The sequence below is a fragment of the Prinia subflava genome, chromosome 4, assembly GCF_021018805.1.
Source record: "Prinia subflava isolate CZ2003 ecotype Zambia chromosome 4, Cam_Psub_1.2, whole genome shotgun sequence".
Classification (NCBI taxonomy): domain Eukaryota; kingdom Metazoa; phylum Chordata; class Aves; order Passeriformes; family Cisticolidae; genus Prinia; species Prinia subflava.
In genome coordinates, this window is record NC_086250.1 from 24271416 (window position 1) to 24289586 (window position 18171).

The window sequence follows — 18171 nt, forward strand, 5'->3', positions numbered from 1 at the left end:
GAAGTGGGGAAAGATATCAATCACACTCAGCTTTCAGTGCAAAGCAGATGGCAAACATTCCAACTATACAATTTATAGAACACCATCACTAATGTATTAGTCCCATACAGTGGCTGAGCTCAGCCAACCACAGCTCATGCACACTCTCATAGGTGATGCTCCACAGGCAACCTGGGTAAAACCCGTTTTGAAGAAAGCACATGCTGCATGTTTCATCTCCTTTATAACACAGAGCAGAAGATGCAATGCAACAGCCCTCGTCCCAGAGGGTCTTCCTCTTCCCCCTGGACTGGGGAAATGCTTCCCAGCCTGCAAACTTGTGTTTGAACTAGGTCTGTATTACACAACATCTGCATGCAAGCAACTCCCCATCCCTTCCCTGCAAGCAGCTCATGCAGCAGCATAATGAATGCCAGGGCAGCCCAAGGCCAGGTGTTGGGGTTTGTTTGCACTTCACGGCTGCCATGCCATGCTTGCACGGCCTGGCCTGCAGTATGCTGGGGGTCACAATGCCCAAGAGGGACGTGCATCACCACCACAGCTCAATTTCAGCAGTGCCTAAGCTTCCTTGCCTTACCTTTCACCCAGACGCATACACAGTGGGTGCAGTGAAGGACCTGTAGGTCAGGAGGGGGAATTGCTCAGGATGGCCAAGTTTGGTTGTAACAAAGAAAAAGGGTAAAAAGGCAACATCAGGTAGTGAAAACTCTCCCTCTGGAGGAAGGTGATGATAGCTCCAGCCTTGTCTCCAAGGTTGAAGAGTTTTCAATCCCCTGCATGGCTAAAAAAAGTCCTGGAGGTACAAGATTGAGCCTTCACAGGTGGCTTGGTGTGCAGGCACAGAGTGACACTGTGGTATCCCAGAGCTTCCCCAGCTCCAATGCCTTTGATCTTCTGCTGTTCAACATAACAGCATGAGGCACTGAATCACCCCTCAGTCCCACAGGGGAATGAGGATTAATTAGTTGATTCTGGCACATGCGTTTTAAGAAAGATACTCCACTGCCACACAAGCCACAGGTTGTTACTGAGCTGAGGCAAATGCAGCCCCGGCTTCATGTCTGTGATCTCTGGAAGAGCAAGAAAAAGAAACAGCAGTGGGGCAAAAAAATTGAATGTTCACACTGGGGCAATGCCAATGCTGCCATCAAAACTAGGAGAGTGGCCAGCACAAAGGTTCAGGAGAGCTTTGAGCTGACCAGTGCAGAAAACAATAGTGCCTCAAGGACTGTCAGCCCTCAACAAATACCTAAGGTGTTTCAACAATCTGAGCACAGGGCAGGACCAAGGCAGGTCCAGTCACAGCATGACACCGTCACCTTGTCACTGCATGGTAAACACATAGGAGGACAGGAGAGCTTTCATGAGAAGATAGAAAAGCAATGCTTCATACTGACAGAAAATGGGAAAGCCTCCTTAGCTTGTTTAATGCTGGCTGGGCTTTTTAGTTTTTTCCAGCATGCCTGAGCACAGATGCTTCAGTTGCCCCTGGCACAGCTTGTTGTAGAGCAAACAGGGTGTTGGGATTCACAGGCTAGAGCAGACCCTGCACCCCAGGGCTGTGTTTCCCAAGGGGAGGTGTTCTCTCTTGTTGTTTTTGTCCTTGCCCCACTTCAGTGCTCCTTCCCGTGACACAGAGCCCATGGGGCTCTTGTACCCAGCCCGCAGCTGCACCTGGGCCAGCAGCGAGGAGGCTGCCTGCACATATGTAAAACATGGGCTCTTTTTCACACACTGCTGACTTCCCTCGGCAAAGGAGGTGGCAGGGCGGGGCACACGGGCACGGTGCTTTTCCTGGCTCCTCTCAAAATGCCCCAGTCCATGGTGAGCTCCAGGGGGAATGAGGGATGTGACATCAGAGCATGTGACAGCTCTTGCAAAAGGAGCCTGTGGCAAAGGAAATGCGACCCAGCATGGGCTGGGAGCCCCAGCTACTCAGCTGCCAAGGAGTCTGAGCAAGTCACCACTCCAGAGACCCCCGTGCCCAACCTCTCTTGCACATCGGTTCTTCACAGCCAAGACAGACCCTCCTGCAGAGGGCTGACTCGAGGAGATGCCTTCCTGCCTAGTATTGCCGTAGTGTATTAATATTTAACAGTGAGGAACAGATCCAGAGTCTTTGATTTCCTCACTGGCCAAATCAAGGATAATTAAACTATGCAGGGAATTTCAGCATTTCAGAGGGTGATTTCGTTCCAGTTCACACCAAAACCTAACCATACTGCAATGCCTTATGAGAAGGATTGCAGCCAATTTCAGGCAGCCTCCCTGCAGTGGAGTCAGGCATGCGTGTAAGCAGCATAAAAATGGCCAATCTCAGGCCGGCCAGCAGGCCCCACCAATGCATCCCCCATAGAACTTAGGTAAAGAGAAAAAAATGTGTTTTTCTGAATGTTTTCACTCAATTCCAGATTTGCAACCCCAAAGTACTGTCAATTTGCCCTTGTTACACACCCCAGTAAAGGCACATCCTGCTGTAGTAGTAGAGCAAGAGAGGCACAGTGAATTTTCACACACGTGCTCACGGTCATGCAAGAAATCAGCCACAGAAGTGAAACGAATCCAGTGTTTTTGGCTACTGCCTGTGGGCTGTACCAGCTATTGCTTTCTCTTGCATAAAAATCACTTTTCCCCACCAGTGAAGGACAGCTGGCCACTGAATGTAAAGTGGCAGCTGTTCAGCAGCCCACAGCAACACCGCACACCAGCTTAGGGTGAGGAGTGGAGAACAGAGTGCAGAAGAGACTGCCAGGGGATCTGGGCCAGCTGAACGGAAACAGAGCAGCTGGAAACGAGCCAATGCTCCAGCAGAATCAAGACAAGTTAAAAACCCCTCAGGATGAAGCCTCTTCCTTGCTTTTGGCAGCTGACCTCTGCCACAGTTCTGCCAGTCAGCTCTAGGCAGCACAGCAAGAGTCCCTTTTTGTCCACCACTGCTGTGTACAGTGTTCATGATGACAGTAACCAAGGAGCACTTACAGCTTGATCACAGCTGCTAAACACCACTGACCTAAGCCAGCCACTCCCTTCAAACTACAGGTCTTGGCAAGCAAAGACATCCAGTTTTAACCAGTCCCCAAACCAAATATCAGAGGTGACCTTGAATCTAAAACTCTACTACCAGTTTCAAGGTTTGGAAGGGACAGATGTATCCCCACGGTTGGATTTATCTCTGGTCTTTGTTCCAGGAGCAGAGAGATCTTTTACTATGGATGCCATTTCAGTGTGCAGACTTTCTCTCCCATTGGTATAGACTGAGCATATCATGTTTTATCATGCTTTAAAGTTGATCTGATTTAACTGCTGGTGCAGCAGAGACAGTCTTAGGAAACCTGGCACAGCGGAGAGCTGTAATCCCACCAAGTAATGCCAAGCAAGCAAATTTGTGCCAAAATTTCTCACAGACCACCTCTGTGAGCTGTTCAGCTAGCAGGCTGAGGATGAAAATCTTCTTCAAGGGACTGGATTGAAAATGAAATCCTGTGGGTCAACCTGCCATAGCAGAGGAGACCATATTACAACCTAATTTAGTTCCATCCCCCAAAAAAAGCACTGTGAGACCAAAGCTTACACCAGTGCAACTGGTATGAGCTTTTCTATACTAATTAAACTGCTTTTACTCTAAATTTGCTGACATAACTGACAAACAAACATATCCACAAACTGAAACAGTCAAACCAGCAACACTCACAGGTACTTTCACTACAGAGAGGGGGATTCCTTTTTGAAAATCTCCACAGGGATAGGGAACTGAGACAAGAGAGAAGAGAAAGCAAGTAACTCCAAAATGTTTCTGTTAGTTTAGATTTCAGTCAGCTTGGCAAGCTCTTTCATGAAGTTTGAATACAACAGAACCTAAGTAACTAGCCTGAATTCAGCTTCAGGCCTTCCATGCCTCTGATCCCAGTCCAAGTACTAATTTCATAAGACCTTTATCAAATATTAGCCCTGGCTACTCCATCCAGATCAAAGATATCCTCAGCTGCCTTGTCTCATCTGGTAGCAAAAGCAGTGTTATGGCCTGTCTAAACTAATAGCTGACAGTTCCTAGAGGTATTTACATAGTTGAAGATGTAACTTTAGATGTGTCCCAGCTACTTTGGGTTGTAAAACGTGATGGACCTGAGACACAGTGTCATATTGTTAGGTACGCTCCGCTTCCCCTGCCAGTTCTGGTAAATACTTTCTTCTAAGAGTAAGAAAAATATTTGCCCCAAGGTGAAGCAAGATGCCACTCTTAAGGAACTAGATTTATTATGGGCTAGCTGAGATTCCAGCCACCTGTAGGAAGTAAAAACAGCATCTTTCTTATTTGAAAGCAGTAGAATGGAAGAAATATCACATTTGAAACATAACAGTGGGGAAAAAAAACCCTGCTTGAAGGTGCAGAAATGGACAGTAACACATGTGGGTTACTCTAAAGCATTCTGGGTTGACCAAAAAAAAAGTTTCATTTTCACTAGTTAAAAAAAGCGCAGTGAAATTACTCCTGAAGGCAAAGGGATTTAACTCAAGTCCATCAGTTACTAAAGTCAATTAATAAGGAGAGCAACCTAGCAGATGGAAAAGTCTCCTCGCCTTATAGGAGTTGCAGAGGACACAAAAGAGTAGCTCATTTTATGCCACTTCCTTCTACAGACTGCACCTGCACATGGAGAACAAATTGAAACTAGCCTATTCTAAGCCATGGTCTCTTATTTTGATTAACTCAAAGCAAGAGCAAGGCTGAGACAGCATAACCAACACAAGAAACTTGTTTCTCAGCATGATTTTCCCCTCCATGGTGGCCAAGTCCTGGTTAGTACCATCAGGATGGCAAAGCTAGCTGAAAGTAGGGCATGCCCAGTAAGCTTTCAATCCTCCTTACACAGCCACGACAGTTTGCACATGTCTTTCTCCTTTGGGTTTTAGCCAGAGTCCAGCCCTTTTGGGCATCATAACACAGCTGAATGGTTTAGCTCCTTTTGTTTCAGCTGACAAACAGCCTAGCCCTCCCCCACCAGCAACAATACCACTGGAGCTGGGATTTGTGTGTCCTCTGAGCAAGGATACAGGCTTTGTGCCTTGCTGAGCTGTCTTTGCAAGGACTGCCAACACTCACAGCTGATTAAGCCTGCAGTGCTGCTTTTTGCTTTTCCTGCTCACAGACAGATGTCAAAAACAATCTAACTGAAAAAGTGCACACAGCTAGAGCTCTGCACCTAGGAACATTAAAGCAGACTATTAGGGATTAAATAAATTAAACCAGAGGAGAGCTTAACACGTTCTCTCTAGGCTTCATTTCTACCTGGCATGCAATTCTGGGTAAGAAACATGCCCCCAAATATTTTCAAAAAAACTGTATTCTGGCAGGTGGCTCAACTCAATGAACAGAAAGGGCTGTATTTGAAAAGCTTTTGCCACCACCACATGGTTGAAGGCACAAGTGCAGCAAAACAACTAACTGGGAGTTCGAGCTGCCAGCAAGGACCAGCCTGCCAGGGGAAACTGGGGCAAGTGTTCACAGGTTTTAGAGCCTGTGCCACTTTGCTAATAAACAGCATATAACTATGTAAGTAGTTACTAAGTAAATTACGTATTACTTGTTTTATTAAATTAGAACTCTCAAACCTTAGTGACTTGCAGTAAGTACAAGACACAACTTACTGCTGGTCAGAACCTGTTAGTAAAGGGATTATACACAGCATATGCCCAACTAGCTGAGACAACCTGTTTTCTGTGTGCTGCTGTGGTCCATTCTTCTGGGTTTCACCTCTGGTCAGCCCCAGAGGCTGCATTACTGGGGCTGTCTTGGGCTTGACAAGTGGAGTCTTTTTCTTCGAGAATCTAAAAGAAAGCTAAAGTGCTGGATTAATTATCTTCTTTAGCACCTTCCTTCCCAGTTAGGTACCAGGCACGGAAATAGTGAGTCCTTTGCTGGGCAGATGCTCACGCAGCTGGATCATTAACTGCTAAGTGCAGTCTATCTAGAAGCTGCAGACCAGCCTTCCTTCCCCAGTCTTCACTTGGTGGACAGACAAAACCTGGCAGCAAGGTTTTACATTAGACTAAGGTGCTGCATTTCAATTGAAAGAAAGCAGGAGTCTGCTGTCTCTTCTCTGGTACTTTGGAGACAGTAGCCTGTTCTTCTAATATTCTCTCAGAAAAACATGTAACTCCTGACCACTGGCCAAGTGGAAAAAACTCAAACTTGATCATGAAATGGGATTCAGATATAATAATGGATAGAACTCCCCAATTCAAACTGCCCTCCCCATCTGTTATCCACTGAATAGGAATCAAACTTTTCTTGAGAGGTAAGCAACTAGAAACTGTTCTGCATGAGTGGTCATGACAAATCACATAAAAAAAGCTTCCCAATGTGATTCCAACTGCAGCAGCTTGAATGCCTGAAGTGAAAAAACCCTGATGAAAGAGTCTGAAGTATCACAATGAGAAGCTAATCATCATGAGAGTTCCTCATCAGCGAGACAAAGGACAAGGCAGAAACTCCCGGTATATGACCAGCACAGATCTGTAACATTCGCAGAAGTCGTTGAGCAGTAGCAACTCGAATCCCTTCCAACTGAAAACAAAATGGAGAAGTTATTTAAACATTTGAAAAGAAGAAAAGCAACAGTTAGTTGTAATAAAAGAAAGAACCAGGGCAGGCATCAAGTGGCTACCTACAGAAAATTGCAAACAGGCCTATTTACTTCCCTAATGTTAAGGAAGGTACAGTGTTGCCAGCTGGAAGTGCTGAAGGGATTCTACCTGCTGGTAGGGAAGCAGTCGAGGATGCAGTGACAAGTACACAGAAAAGTGAAGTGTGGTGCTGCTAAATGCCAAATTCTCCCTCCAGCTTTTCAGACCAAGCAGGTAACTGGAAAGAGTGGAATACCAGATGGCAAAATGGTCAATGCAGCCACAAAACCTTACATGGGCAAGGCAGTCACACAGCAAATAACATCTCAGGGGCTCCCAGGAAGAGAAAATGCAGCAAGGAAGAAGTGTACCAAGGTTTTGCATATCAGAGATGTTTTTTGTTAGCTTAGGCTTCACGAAGTTTTGAAGTAGCACAGGAAGGACCAGATTACTAGAAGACTCATTTCAAGGACAGCCAGAGTCCTGTACCTCTACCGTTCCTGTAGACAGCCTGGTCTCTGACACTTATGAAAGCCAGTAGCATATGTATTTATTGCTAATATAATGATGTTTCTAACAACCACAGAGCAGTAGAATTCAGAAATTCCTTGATATATTAAATAAGCACCTTACCTCCAGTTCACAGAATAGTACAGGACTGCAGTAGGCTTCTCCTAATTTACAGATGGCATTTGTCTCAATGCTGCAAGCATTCACCCTGCCAACTAAAACAAATGTTTTCCCACGTTACAAGCCTCATAATCGGCAATCAGTGAAGAAAAGTTTTAGGAAATTCCACATCCACAGAACAATCCAGAGCTAATTTTGAGAGTGTAATAGAAGGTAAGGCAACAGTCTGCAGTGCAAACAGAATGGTAGAACTTTTGAAATGGATTTAGCACAGAAGTCTTTCATAATACTAACAGCAGGAATAGTACCACATCAATCTTCATATAACATTAACATTCTGCATAAGGGATCAGCACACCATCAGCGAGGCAGTCTTCCACTCACTTATCAGAAGTCCTCCTGGCTCATATGGTATCACAGAGTGGTCTGGTCTCCAAGGAATTCACTTCATCAGGAGAGCCATAATACAAGACAATGCTAAGATTCCTCCTCTACCTTAGAATTAGGCCTCCTGACCCCAAAACTCCAGGGACAGCACCTATCTTCCAACACAGAACAGTACAGTCTGACCCCTCTAGTTGCTCAGAGCTGAAGCAGGGAGGGTACACAGGAAACCACTAGGAGACAGAAGCTTTAGAGGCACAACAGGGCCAGACAGTACACAGCAGGGATACTAGTCTTGTATTAAAACTATACTGCATAGTTTTGTAGCTCATCCATTTAGATTCACTTTATTACCACAGTATCATATACTTCTCACTGCTCATTAAGATTATCATTAAGACAGATCTGCAAGAACAGATAGAACAGACTTCTAGAGTGCTACACACACAAAAAATAGTATCAATAACACATCATATTCAGGGATTAGGAACAGAGAAGAGAGGTCTGACTGGCAAAAAAAAAAGGGAGAGCAAGTGAGCATGAGAGAACTGTGTTTTATCTAGGAAAACAATGAAAAAAAGCAGAGGAGTTCAGAAATAATTTAAACAAAGTTTCAACAAAGCCACTGGTTTACTTTAGTTTATTTCAAGTTAAGTCAGTGCCCTGTTCTAAGAAAACCAACAGCGAATTGTACTGCTTGAAGAGAAGAAAGTGGTGCCATACATACCCCCAGTCACAAGAAAGCACACTTTCCCCAGGAAGAAGCTGGCATCCACATGAGCTAGAGAAGTTTCAACATTCTTCAAGCTGTCAGAAAAGTAAGTACAGACAATCCAGTTGGACAGGGAGGTTAAACCAGTGTAGCATAGGAACAACAGGAATAATTTTCAGAAGCACAATTAGAAAACGAATGATGTTAACATCTGCTGATTTGTGAGCTTGCAGAGTTCTGCTTTATGCTAAAAGCATGACATCAGAGACCTCTGTAATACCCACAGCTGTTTAATAACCCATAACATATCCTTTCTACACAAGACTCGAGTTAGTTTGAACAGTGTCCTCCATGATTTACAGACATTAAGCATCTGAATTCATTAATATCCAATGAAACTTCAGCACCACTTCGGCTCTTTCAGGAAGCGCTTGCCCACACATTTCTGCAGCACCATCTGTGCTGTAAGTATGCAGCTGGGCCTGTCATTTTTTGGTAAATGAGAGCCCAGGATCATCAGTCACAAGTTAAGTCAGTAATAAAATGCTGACTTCTGTGCCTTAGCAAGTCTTTACTTGTGGCCTGGGGAAACAAGTATCATTTCTACAAAGGCAAGCACAAGATAATAGAAAAGGGATCAATCCCTGCAGACCTTTCTCTTTTACCTAGAGACATCCATAGTGCCGATCCCACTTGACCAGGAGTATCAGTGAACTGAGGACCAGCATTTGCTGGTTACTGGGCAGCACTGCCCAGCACACATCAGACTTCTGCATATTATAGAACTTTACAGCACCACCAGCACTTCCATCTGATTCTACAGACAGCATTTTTCCAAAGCTCAGTTCATATTGTCACATATCCAGATCTAGAAATAAATTCTGTCTTCTCTGCTATGGCAACTTAGTGCACAACAGGCATGTTACTGGACAGAGCAGTTCAGTCCTAATCCACTGCTGGAGGCCAGAAATTCACTGTATATATTACTGAGTTCTTCTACCACAGCAAGTTTTGGGTTTGAAACCCACTATTCAGCAATTCCAACACAGTAAAAATGTAGATTTAGCCATCGAACCAAGAAAATTAGTCCCCCCTCTCATATTTCTGCCCTTCTTTTACCTGTACTTGCTCTTGATGTCAATCATAAACACAACCAGATCTATCCTGGGTCGGAGATGATCCCTCTCTGAAGGTAAGGGGAGGGATGTAGCAAGGTGACTGAAAGATAACAAATTTGCCAGTTTAACGAAATAGCTTGGCAAGACAGTGTCCACTCATCCATAATCTCATAACCACCGCAGTTCACCCTGTAGCAAGTTACTAGGAAGGCTGCTAATTACTAAATATGTGGGCATTGAAGAGACATTGTGCTTCTTTAAATGGTACTCTCATATCTTAGGCCCACTCATAGCTACTGACAGGCACACTGGTAATTGCTAGACAAGGCTGGTTATAATGGGACGCTTATTAGAGCATAGCAAGACTCACAGAAACATCTTCTCTGTGCAGATCTGTATGGCAAGTCATTTAATTTAATTGTTATAAAAAGTCCTTTCTAACAAAGTGAACCCCAATTCTTTACTGGAATATTTTGCTGCCAACTTTCAGTTAAAATGCATCAGTGCTTTTCTGTTACATTCGAGAGATACTGCTCATATGCTCACACAGGACAGGTGACCTTTCCAGGTACAGAAGAATCTTAAATCACGAATTTGTCACTAGTACAGCTTTATAGATGAAGATATAACTCAAAAAGAGCTTCTATTATATAACTACTCCCTCTTTTAACCCTTCCACTATGTCAGGAGCTGCTAGTTTAGGCATCCTTCTACACAGTATCACCACTGCTAATTAGAGCTGTCAGAAGAACTACAGGGTGGGGATTTTTTCATCTCCTCCCACTAAAAAAGCCAAACAACCACAACCACAAACAACTAACAACAACAAAAACCAAGCAAACCAACCAACTAAAAATTCAACCAAAAAAGGTTTCAAGAGTGCATAACTGGATCTTCCACAGGGAAGAACATTATCAGCATCACATTTTTAGAAGATCACCTTAATTTAAACTGGACAAACAAATATCCCAGAAGTTCAGTCACTCTCACAATTCACTTCCTCTCAAGAAGCCAGGGAAGAAACACTGATTCTGGTCTTCTCGGGAAATATTACTTCTAGCAATTCAGTCTCAAGGATTTAACAATTTTCTCCTTCAGCCACAGACCATGGTACACATTCCCTTCCATTAATCCTATGTAGTTTGCAGTTTTGTTTGCTCCAAATAAAGGTGTTTTGTTTCTTCCATTTATGGAAGATATGATTTAACAAACATATTCTGAAGCTAACACAAGGGATGAGCAAAGTGAGCTTGAAAGACACGCTGCAACACAAACCAGCTTATTAATTTAGAGTGAAATTTAGGGAGACTCTTTGATTCTGCTATATTTAAGCCAACATGACTAGATGATGTCAGGAATCTCCAGATATGAACTGCAGAAGCCTTCCCCCACTCCCACCTAGCAGTAAGAGACACAAAACCCCCAAACTCTGTAATCCTTCACCCAATAGCTGTAGCTGTCAGATTAGATACCTACCATATTTGTTTGTAATGTGTATAATCCCAAAGTAACACAGTGGGGGGGAAAAAACCCACGGACTTTGCTTTCCTAGCGATATTTACACAGGGACGTATCTTGCTGTGTAGCACGAGCACACGATTCTGTGCCTTTGGGCAGTTACCCAGCTGTAGTACCAGCAGCCAGCTAGTTATGGCACTCCACAGCTCAGCAGAGGCTGCAGGTTTCACATAGAAAATGGGGTAATTCATTTCATATTAGTTAGCACAGACATCCAAGATGTCACAATCAGAGCACTACAGTCACTGTAATTATCCAGCAGAACTGGGTGGCTCGGGTGGCTTTTACTGCATAGCCATGGATTACAGCAGCAAAATAACACAAACACCTTCTGAAGAGCTGACTAAACTTATTTGGTCTTGGCAAGAGAGCTGTCAAGGACGTTTAATCATAAAAAGTTAGTTAATCAAGCATTTAAGACAGGACATGTCACGTGGCTAAAGCTGAAATTCCAAGTGCATCTTAATAGCTTGAGGAGGAAAAGCACGTATGTGTATACAAACCAGAAAACAGCTACAAAGAGCATCCAAAGCAATAGACATTTTTCAGAAACACTTGTTTGCCTGCAAGTACTTGCAAGCATTGTACCTGCCCCATTTGTGTCCCAGGATGTTTAATTTCCGTATCTCAGGCGTGGGAAAAAAATGTGTAGCTCTCAAACCTTTCCAATTTAGTAATCAAACACCTTTGCAACACGTAAAAGGCAAGGGTATGTGCGTGGTGAACATGAACGTGGGAAATGCTTCCCCCCCCCACCCCGTTTTCAAGCACGCCCAAACTGCTTGCCCTGAGGACAGAGGAATTTGCCCGCTGCAGATGCAGTCACATCTGGGCATTGGTGCTCTCTAGCGTTCGCAAGAGCGAAGTCTCTCTGAACCGCGTGCTCGACAGCTCCGACTCCGGCCACGGGGACGGAATCTGCGTTTTTAACCAATTTCGGTGCATCAAGAATCTGAAGAGCAAGCTTTCCGTGAATTCGCGTCACAGCCACTGGTTTGCACCTCTTGGACCGTACGGGCCCGAGGCTGCAGGCGGCGCATCCAGCTCCCCACCACTCACATGTTGATGCTGAAGTCCTTCCTCTCCAGGAGGATCGCTTCCGCCAGCTTCTGCTGGAGCGCCTCGTCCGAACCCACGAGCTACGGGTAGAGGTGAGAGCATGGTCAGACACAGCCCCCGCCCGGCCGCAAATTTCCATAATGCCCCCGGACAGCCAACCTCCGCAGGAGGCCCGGCCGGCGCGCAGGCAAGGCCCGACAGGGCGGAGGGTACGGGACAGGCCGGTGCCCACAGCGGGGCCGGTCCGGACCAGGGAAAGGGAAGGAGAAGAGCCAGCGGGGCCGGGCTGCGAAGCGGAGCCACCGCCGGACCTACCAGAAGGACGCCGGAGTTGAGCGTCGGGAGCTTGTCCAAGGGCCGCAGCACCGCCATCCCGGCGGGAGACGGCGCCACCAGCCCGCCGGAATTCAAACGGCAGCCGCGCTCCGCCTTGCCCTGACGTCGAGCGGCTGGGCCGAGGCCTGTGGGGGCGGGGCCTGCGGGGCTGAGGCCTGCGGGGGCGGGGCCTGCGGGGCCGAGGCCTGTGGGGGCGGGGCCTGCGGGGCTGAGGCCTGCGGGGGCGGGGCCTGCAGGGCCGAGGCCTGCGGGGGCGGGGCCTGCGGGGCCGAGGCCTGCGGGGCCGAGGCCTGCGGGGCCGGGGCCTGCGGGGCCGGGGCCTGCGGGCGGGTGGCGATGGTCTCACTGGCTATCCCGGCTTAGAAGGACCCACAGAGATCATCGCGTCCAGCTCTTGGCTTTGCACAGGAATCACATCACGGGCCCCAGGAGCCTCAAGGGTCACACCATGTGCCTGACAGCGTAGACCAAACGCTTCATGAACTCCGTAAGGCTTGGTACTGTGACCTGGGGACCCACTGTCTGGGTGAAGAAACTTTTTCTAATATCCAGCCTAAATCTCCCCAGACATTGCTTCAGGCTATTATCCTGGGTCTTTTTGCTGGTTGCCAGAGAGACCAGTCAGTGCCTGCCCCTGCACTTTCCTTCACGAGAATGTTGTCGACTGCAGTGATGCAGGGGTGCAGCGTGGGGCCCCTGTGAGCACATAGGCACCACACGGTAAGACAGACCACCAAAGACAGCCAATCACCATAAAACCCTGCAAAGCAACACTATCCCTGTGGCATCCAGATACCCCCAGGGAACAGCTGGGCATGAGGCACCCACAAGCAATGCTGGAAGGATGCTGAGGGGAGGACACTGGCCTTGTCTTGGCTGTGCAGGGGGATCATGAACAGCCCTTAGCTTTTGAGAAACAGAGCCCTTATTTCCAGGGCTGTGCTGCTACCTGGCCCTTCCCATGAGCTGTTGCCCATTTGTTTACTCAAGACTGAACAATATAAGGAGGCTTCAGTAAAATTCCACAGCCTCCTTATATTGCAGTTTATAATGTAAACTAATACATAGACTCATTCAATCATTAGACTGAAAAGACCTCTAAGATCGAGTCCAACCATTAACCTTATACTACCATGTTCAAAACAACCATGTCCCCACATGCCACACTTTTCAAACACTTCAGAGATGGTAACTCCAACACATGCTTGGGCAGCCTGTTCAACTTCCACCCTTTCAGTGAAGAAATGATTATTAGTATCTGGTTGCATCCCTGGAGCACCCTGAGGCTACTGCTTGTTACCTGGGACTAGAGACCAACCCTACCTGACTGTAGCCTCCCTTCAGGGAGCTGTAGAGAGTGATAAGGCCTCCCCTGAGTCTCATTTTTTTCAGGCTAAACAACCCCAGATCCCTGAGCTATTCCTCGTAACACTTGTGCTCTGGACACTTCATCAGCTCCTTCTGTGCCCTTCTATGGACATGCTCCAGCACCCCAATGTCTTTCTTGTAGTGAAGGCCCCAGAACTGAATACAGGATTTGAGCTGAGGCCTCACCAGTACCAAATATGAGAGAAAAATTTTAACATAGTGTCTTAGTTTGGAAAGACAGGTATCTGTCAGGGAAAACTGGAGTTTCCCTTGGAATGGAAAATGTAAAACCTCCTCCCTCCAAATTATTACTATTTTGCTATTAGGAGGTTTCAGGCAAAAATATGGGAATAGGAACAACAGTTCTTTACTACAAATATTAAAAAAATACAAATGCAGTAATACAAAAACATGAGCAAGCAAACAAACAAAAGTCCTAGAAAACCTTGATGGAGTCAGGAATACAACCTGACACCCTGTCGGCCAGGGTGTTGGAAGCAGTCCAAATAAGTCCTCCTGGAGTGACAGATGTGGTTCTGTTGGAGTAGAGATGATCCTGTAGACAGTTTCAGTGGTGGTGAGATGAGATAAGTCCGGTCTTCCTCTGAGAATCCAGTGGAAAAGAGGATGCCTGGGGTCCCTGCATCCCCATTTTTATCTGGGTAGGGAAAGGTTGGCTCCTCCCCACTGGGTGGTGCATCTCACAATGTGATGATGTGTCATGTCATTAGTGAGCCTTAATGGCCCATTTAACAGAAGATATCCCCCGAGGGTGGACAGTTTATGAAAGAGATAAGAAACACTGGCCCACCTGGATTGAACAGATGGTCTGTTATCAGAAGGCATCCACCCTCCTCCTCCCTGGAGTTACAAGAGATAAAGAAAAAAGAAACCATCCCCAACTGCTTTCTACAGATGAAATAGAATACACATATTTTTTTGGTTACATAACCCAAGCCACATAGTTAACACCCTTTCATACTATGAAGATTACTTTATAACATACCTAGGGAAGGGAACTTCCCTAACACCGTACGACAGTAGCAACTGGCTTTGCACACTGAATTATTCTGTGCAATGTTTTGCGGCAGCTCCAGCAGTCTCGACCTCCATCCTGCCCTTTCCTGGGGGCCTTCCCCCTCATCCCCCAATCTGGTCAGCCTCTCCCCGGCCTCCAGGGTTTCTAGCCCGCTCCACAGAACTGGACCTCTACAGGCTGTCGAGTCCAGCTGATGCCCAGAGAGACAGCTGCTGCAGTTACTTGCAGAGATCCCTCTCTTGGCTCAGTGGCTGAGATCTGTTACACCTGTGCCACGTGTTGGTCCAAGTCCTGTCTTGTCCCAAACCCAGAACGGATGCAGTAGATGCAGACCCCCAGGAAGCTGGGAAAAGGAGACCACTTTCCTTGGTGTTTACTTGCCAAGAAACTGGAAGAGACGAAAAGAACAGGAGCCAAATGGCAGGGGGGTTTTCTTAGTCCAAAGTTTATTTGAGCCTCAGCATGGGCTCTGAACCAGTCAGACCCCAGCCCACCCTGACCATGCATCCCATGGTCCCTTTTATTCAGGGCAGGAGTGGGAGCAACGGGCAAGGAACTCACCAACGAGAGGGCAGGAGAGGAGACAATTCAGGTAGAAGGACATTCAGGTGAACCAGTGTTCTTCTAGGGAGGGGAACTTGCTTTGTTTTTCTCCTATCACTCAATGCCTGTTGGGGGTTAGATTTGCCTCTTTTTTTAACATGTGCTGCAATCAAGCAGGCTAAGCGAGTGAAGCCCCTATGGTATGGCAGGCGGTGGTCCAAATATAGGTATGGTGAAGCCTGGCAAATTGACTACATCACCCTTCCCCAAACCTGCCAAGGCAAGCGCTACGTACTGACCATGGTGGAAGCCACCACTGGATGGTTGGAAACATACCCTGTGCCTCACACTACTGCCTGGAACACCATCCTGGGCCTGGAAAAGCAAGTCCTGTGGATGCATGAAACCCCTGAGAGAATCGAGTTGAACAATGGGACCCATTTCAAGAACAGCTTATAACAACCAGGGCTAGAGAACATGGCATTGACTGGGTGTACCATATTCCTTATCATGTACCTTCTGCTGGGAAAGTTGAACAGTGCAATGGCCTGCTTAAAACCACCTTGAAGGCAATGGGTGGGGGGACTTTCAAGAACTGGGAGATTAATTTACCAAAGGCCACATAGTTAGTGAACACTCGAGGTTCCACCAACTGGGCAGGCCCTGCCCAATCTGAGCCCCTGAGAACAACAGATGGAGATAAGGTTCCAGTGGTACACATGAGAGATATGCTAGGAAAAACTGTTTGGATTAATTTTGCCTCCAGCAAAGACAATCCCATCCGTGGGGTTGTCTTCGCTCAGGGACCAGGTTGCACCTGGTAGGTGATGCAAAAGGATGGAGAGACCTGATGCATACCTCAAGAAGACCTTGTTTTAGGATGAATTACCCACATCACTGTGTCTGTAACCATATCTGTATGTACATATGTATATAATTTAGGTAGTGCATGTGTGTATATATTTTAAAGGTTTAAATTCAATGTAATAGGTTGGTATGGAAAAAAATTCGGGGTGGATAATGTTGGGGGTTAGATTTGCCTCTTTTTTCACTTACAGAATTTTTTCCCACAAGTTGCTAGGAAAACTTAACAACAGTGCTTAACCAGAACAAAGGGAGTAGCCAAAAGAGATGGCAGCACAAGGCTACACCTATTGTTTTGGGTCTCAGGGAGCTTCCCTCAGAGGGGAGATAACACAAGCTTTGGGAAAAGTAAAAGACAGAGCTGGGGGGACAGTTGCTCTCTCTCTTGCTCTCAGCATCCAGGAGGATAGTCAAACTGCCCCTCGCCGCAGGAAGAGTTCACAGCCATCACTCCATCTTGTCCTGGGAAATCTACCATCATCTGCTCGTGTACCCAGGAATCCTGCACTCGTTTTCTCCAGCCCTCCCACAACTGCCACTGCTCCTTCAAAGCTTTGAAGTTTTCCTGCTACTCTGTAGCCCTGCACTGCCCCTGCTCTGCTGGGACATCCCTGCCGCTTCAGCTACCAGTGCAGTGCATCTGATCTCATCCACCAGCCCAGGACTTTCCACCCTTCTAGCTTGACCTCTCGGAGTCCTGCAGGGGCACCGAGATCAAACTGCCCTGGGCTCTTGTGAAAGAAAGCCCTCGAGGTTCCCAGTTCTGTTTATTGTTAATGCTGTAGTTGTTGTTTGTTTGTTTGTTTTGTCATATATACTAGTAAAGAACTGTTATTCCTATCCCCATACCTCTGCCTGAAAGCCCCTTAATTTTCTAAATGAGAATAATTTCAGGGAGGGGATTTGAATTCTCCATCTCTAGGATGGTCCTGCCCCCTTCCTAGCAGACACCTGTCTTTCAAACCAAGACAACGCCCCTCTCTGGAATTTCCCCCAGGGGGTAAACCCCCTTTCATTCATGGACATGTCTCTGGGGAGGGGGATGTAGAAGGTTCTGGGGGTCTGGGAAAAGACAGGACTGACCTAAACCTGGGGGGAAGGTGGGGGGGGGCGGGCAGGGGGGAAACCATTAACAGAAATTAAATCTTACATCATAAAACACACCGCAACACTGGCCCAGTGCTCCCCTGCTCATGGTACAGGCAGGAACAGGCCTGGGCAGAAGCACTGCAGTAACACAGATAGGCTCAGTTTTTCTCATTCTGAGGTCAGAGGAGGAGGATGACATGCAGTTATGTAAAACCTCAGAGGGTCCAGTGTACCTCAGTGGCCTGTGATCCACCTTGCTCTATCTCCTGATCTTTGCCTCAACCCTGAGTTTGGCTCCACCTTAGTGTGGAAAGGGCTCCAGAACCCATTCTACTGTCTGCTGGTGCTGGCTCTCCCTGCCCTTTTAACCAGGGTACCTCCAAATGGCAGGAGATGTGCCAATGGAGAAAGAAGGCTGCAGGAGAATGAAGACACATCTGCCTCTCTACAACAATCTGGAGAGGGAAGGCAAAGGGGAGAGAGACAGGGTTAACAAAAGCTGACATCACGTGGCCATTTTTGATGGCCGTGTGGCATTTTTGATCTTGACAAAGGCAGACGGTTTCCCTCATTGCCAGCATGAGGCAAATTACAGGTGAAGCAGAAGGGATTACAAGATATTTCTGGCTGGTTTTGAGTTTAGTGGGGGTAAGGGAGGACAAATTCAGGGCAGATGTGTCCTAAAGATGGGAGACAAGCAGATGCAATAAATAACAAGAGCCAGCTCCTAGCCTGGGGAGATGTAGAGAGCAAATAGAACAATGTTCCTTTTGGGCTGCTGAAGGTGTGGGAATATGCTTAAAGTCCACCTAAAAGGTGTTTGTCCTCTTTCTGCCCCCTGTTGCCGCCTCTCTAGTCCCACTGAAGGGCCTGGGTGGCTTTAGTGT

The 18171-nt window shown here is 46.8% G+C and overlaps 1 protein-coding gene across 1 annotated transcript; it reads right to left on the reverse strand.

Moving 5' to 3' along the window:
* Positions 1 to 6088: 6088 nt before the first annotated feature.
* Positions 6089 to 12505, reverse strand: CENPM (centromere protein M). The gene is made up of 6 exons (XM_063394895.1): positions 12361 to 12505; positions 12046 to 12125; positions 9470 to 9568; positions 8366 to 8445; positions 7258 to 7349; positions 6089 to 6565 (listed from the first exon to the last, which is right to left on the reverse strand). Exons 1-6 carry the CDS (start codon positions 12415 to 12417, stop codon positions 6440 to 6442), a joined length of 534 nt encoding a protein of 177 aa, XP_063250965.1. The 5' UTR covers positions 12418 to 12505; the 3' UTR covers positions 6089 to 6439.
* Between the last annotated feature and the right edge of the window lie 5666 nt (positions 12506 to 18171).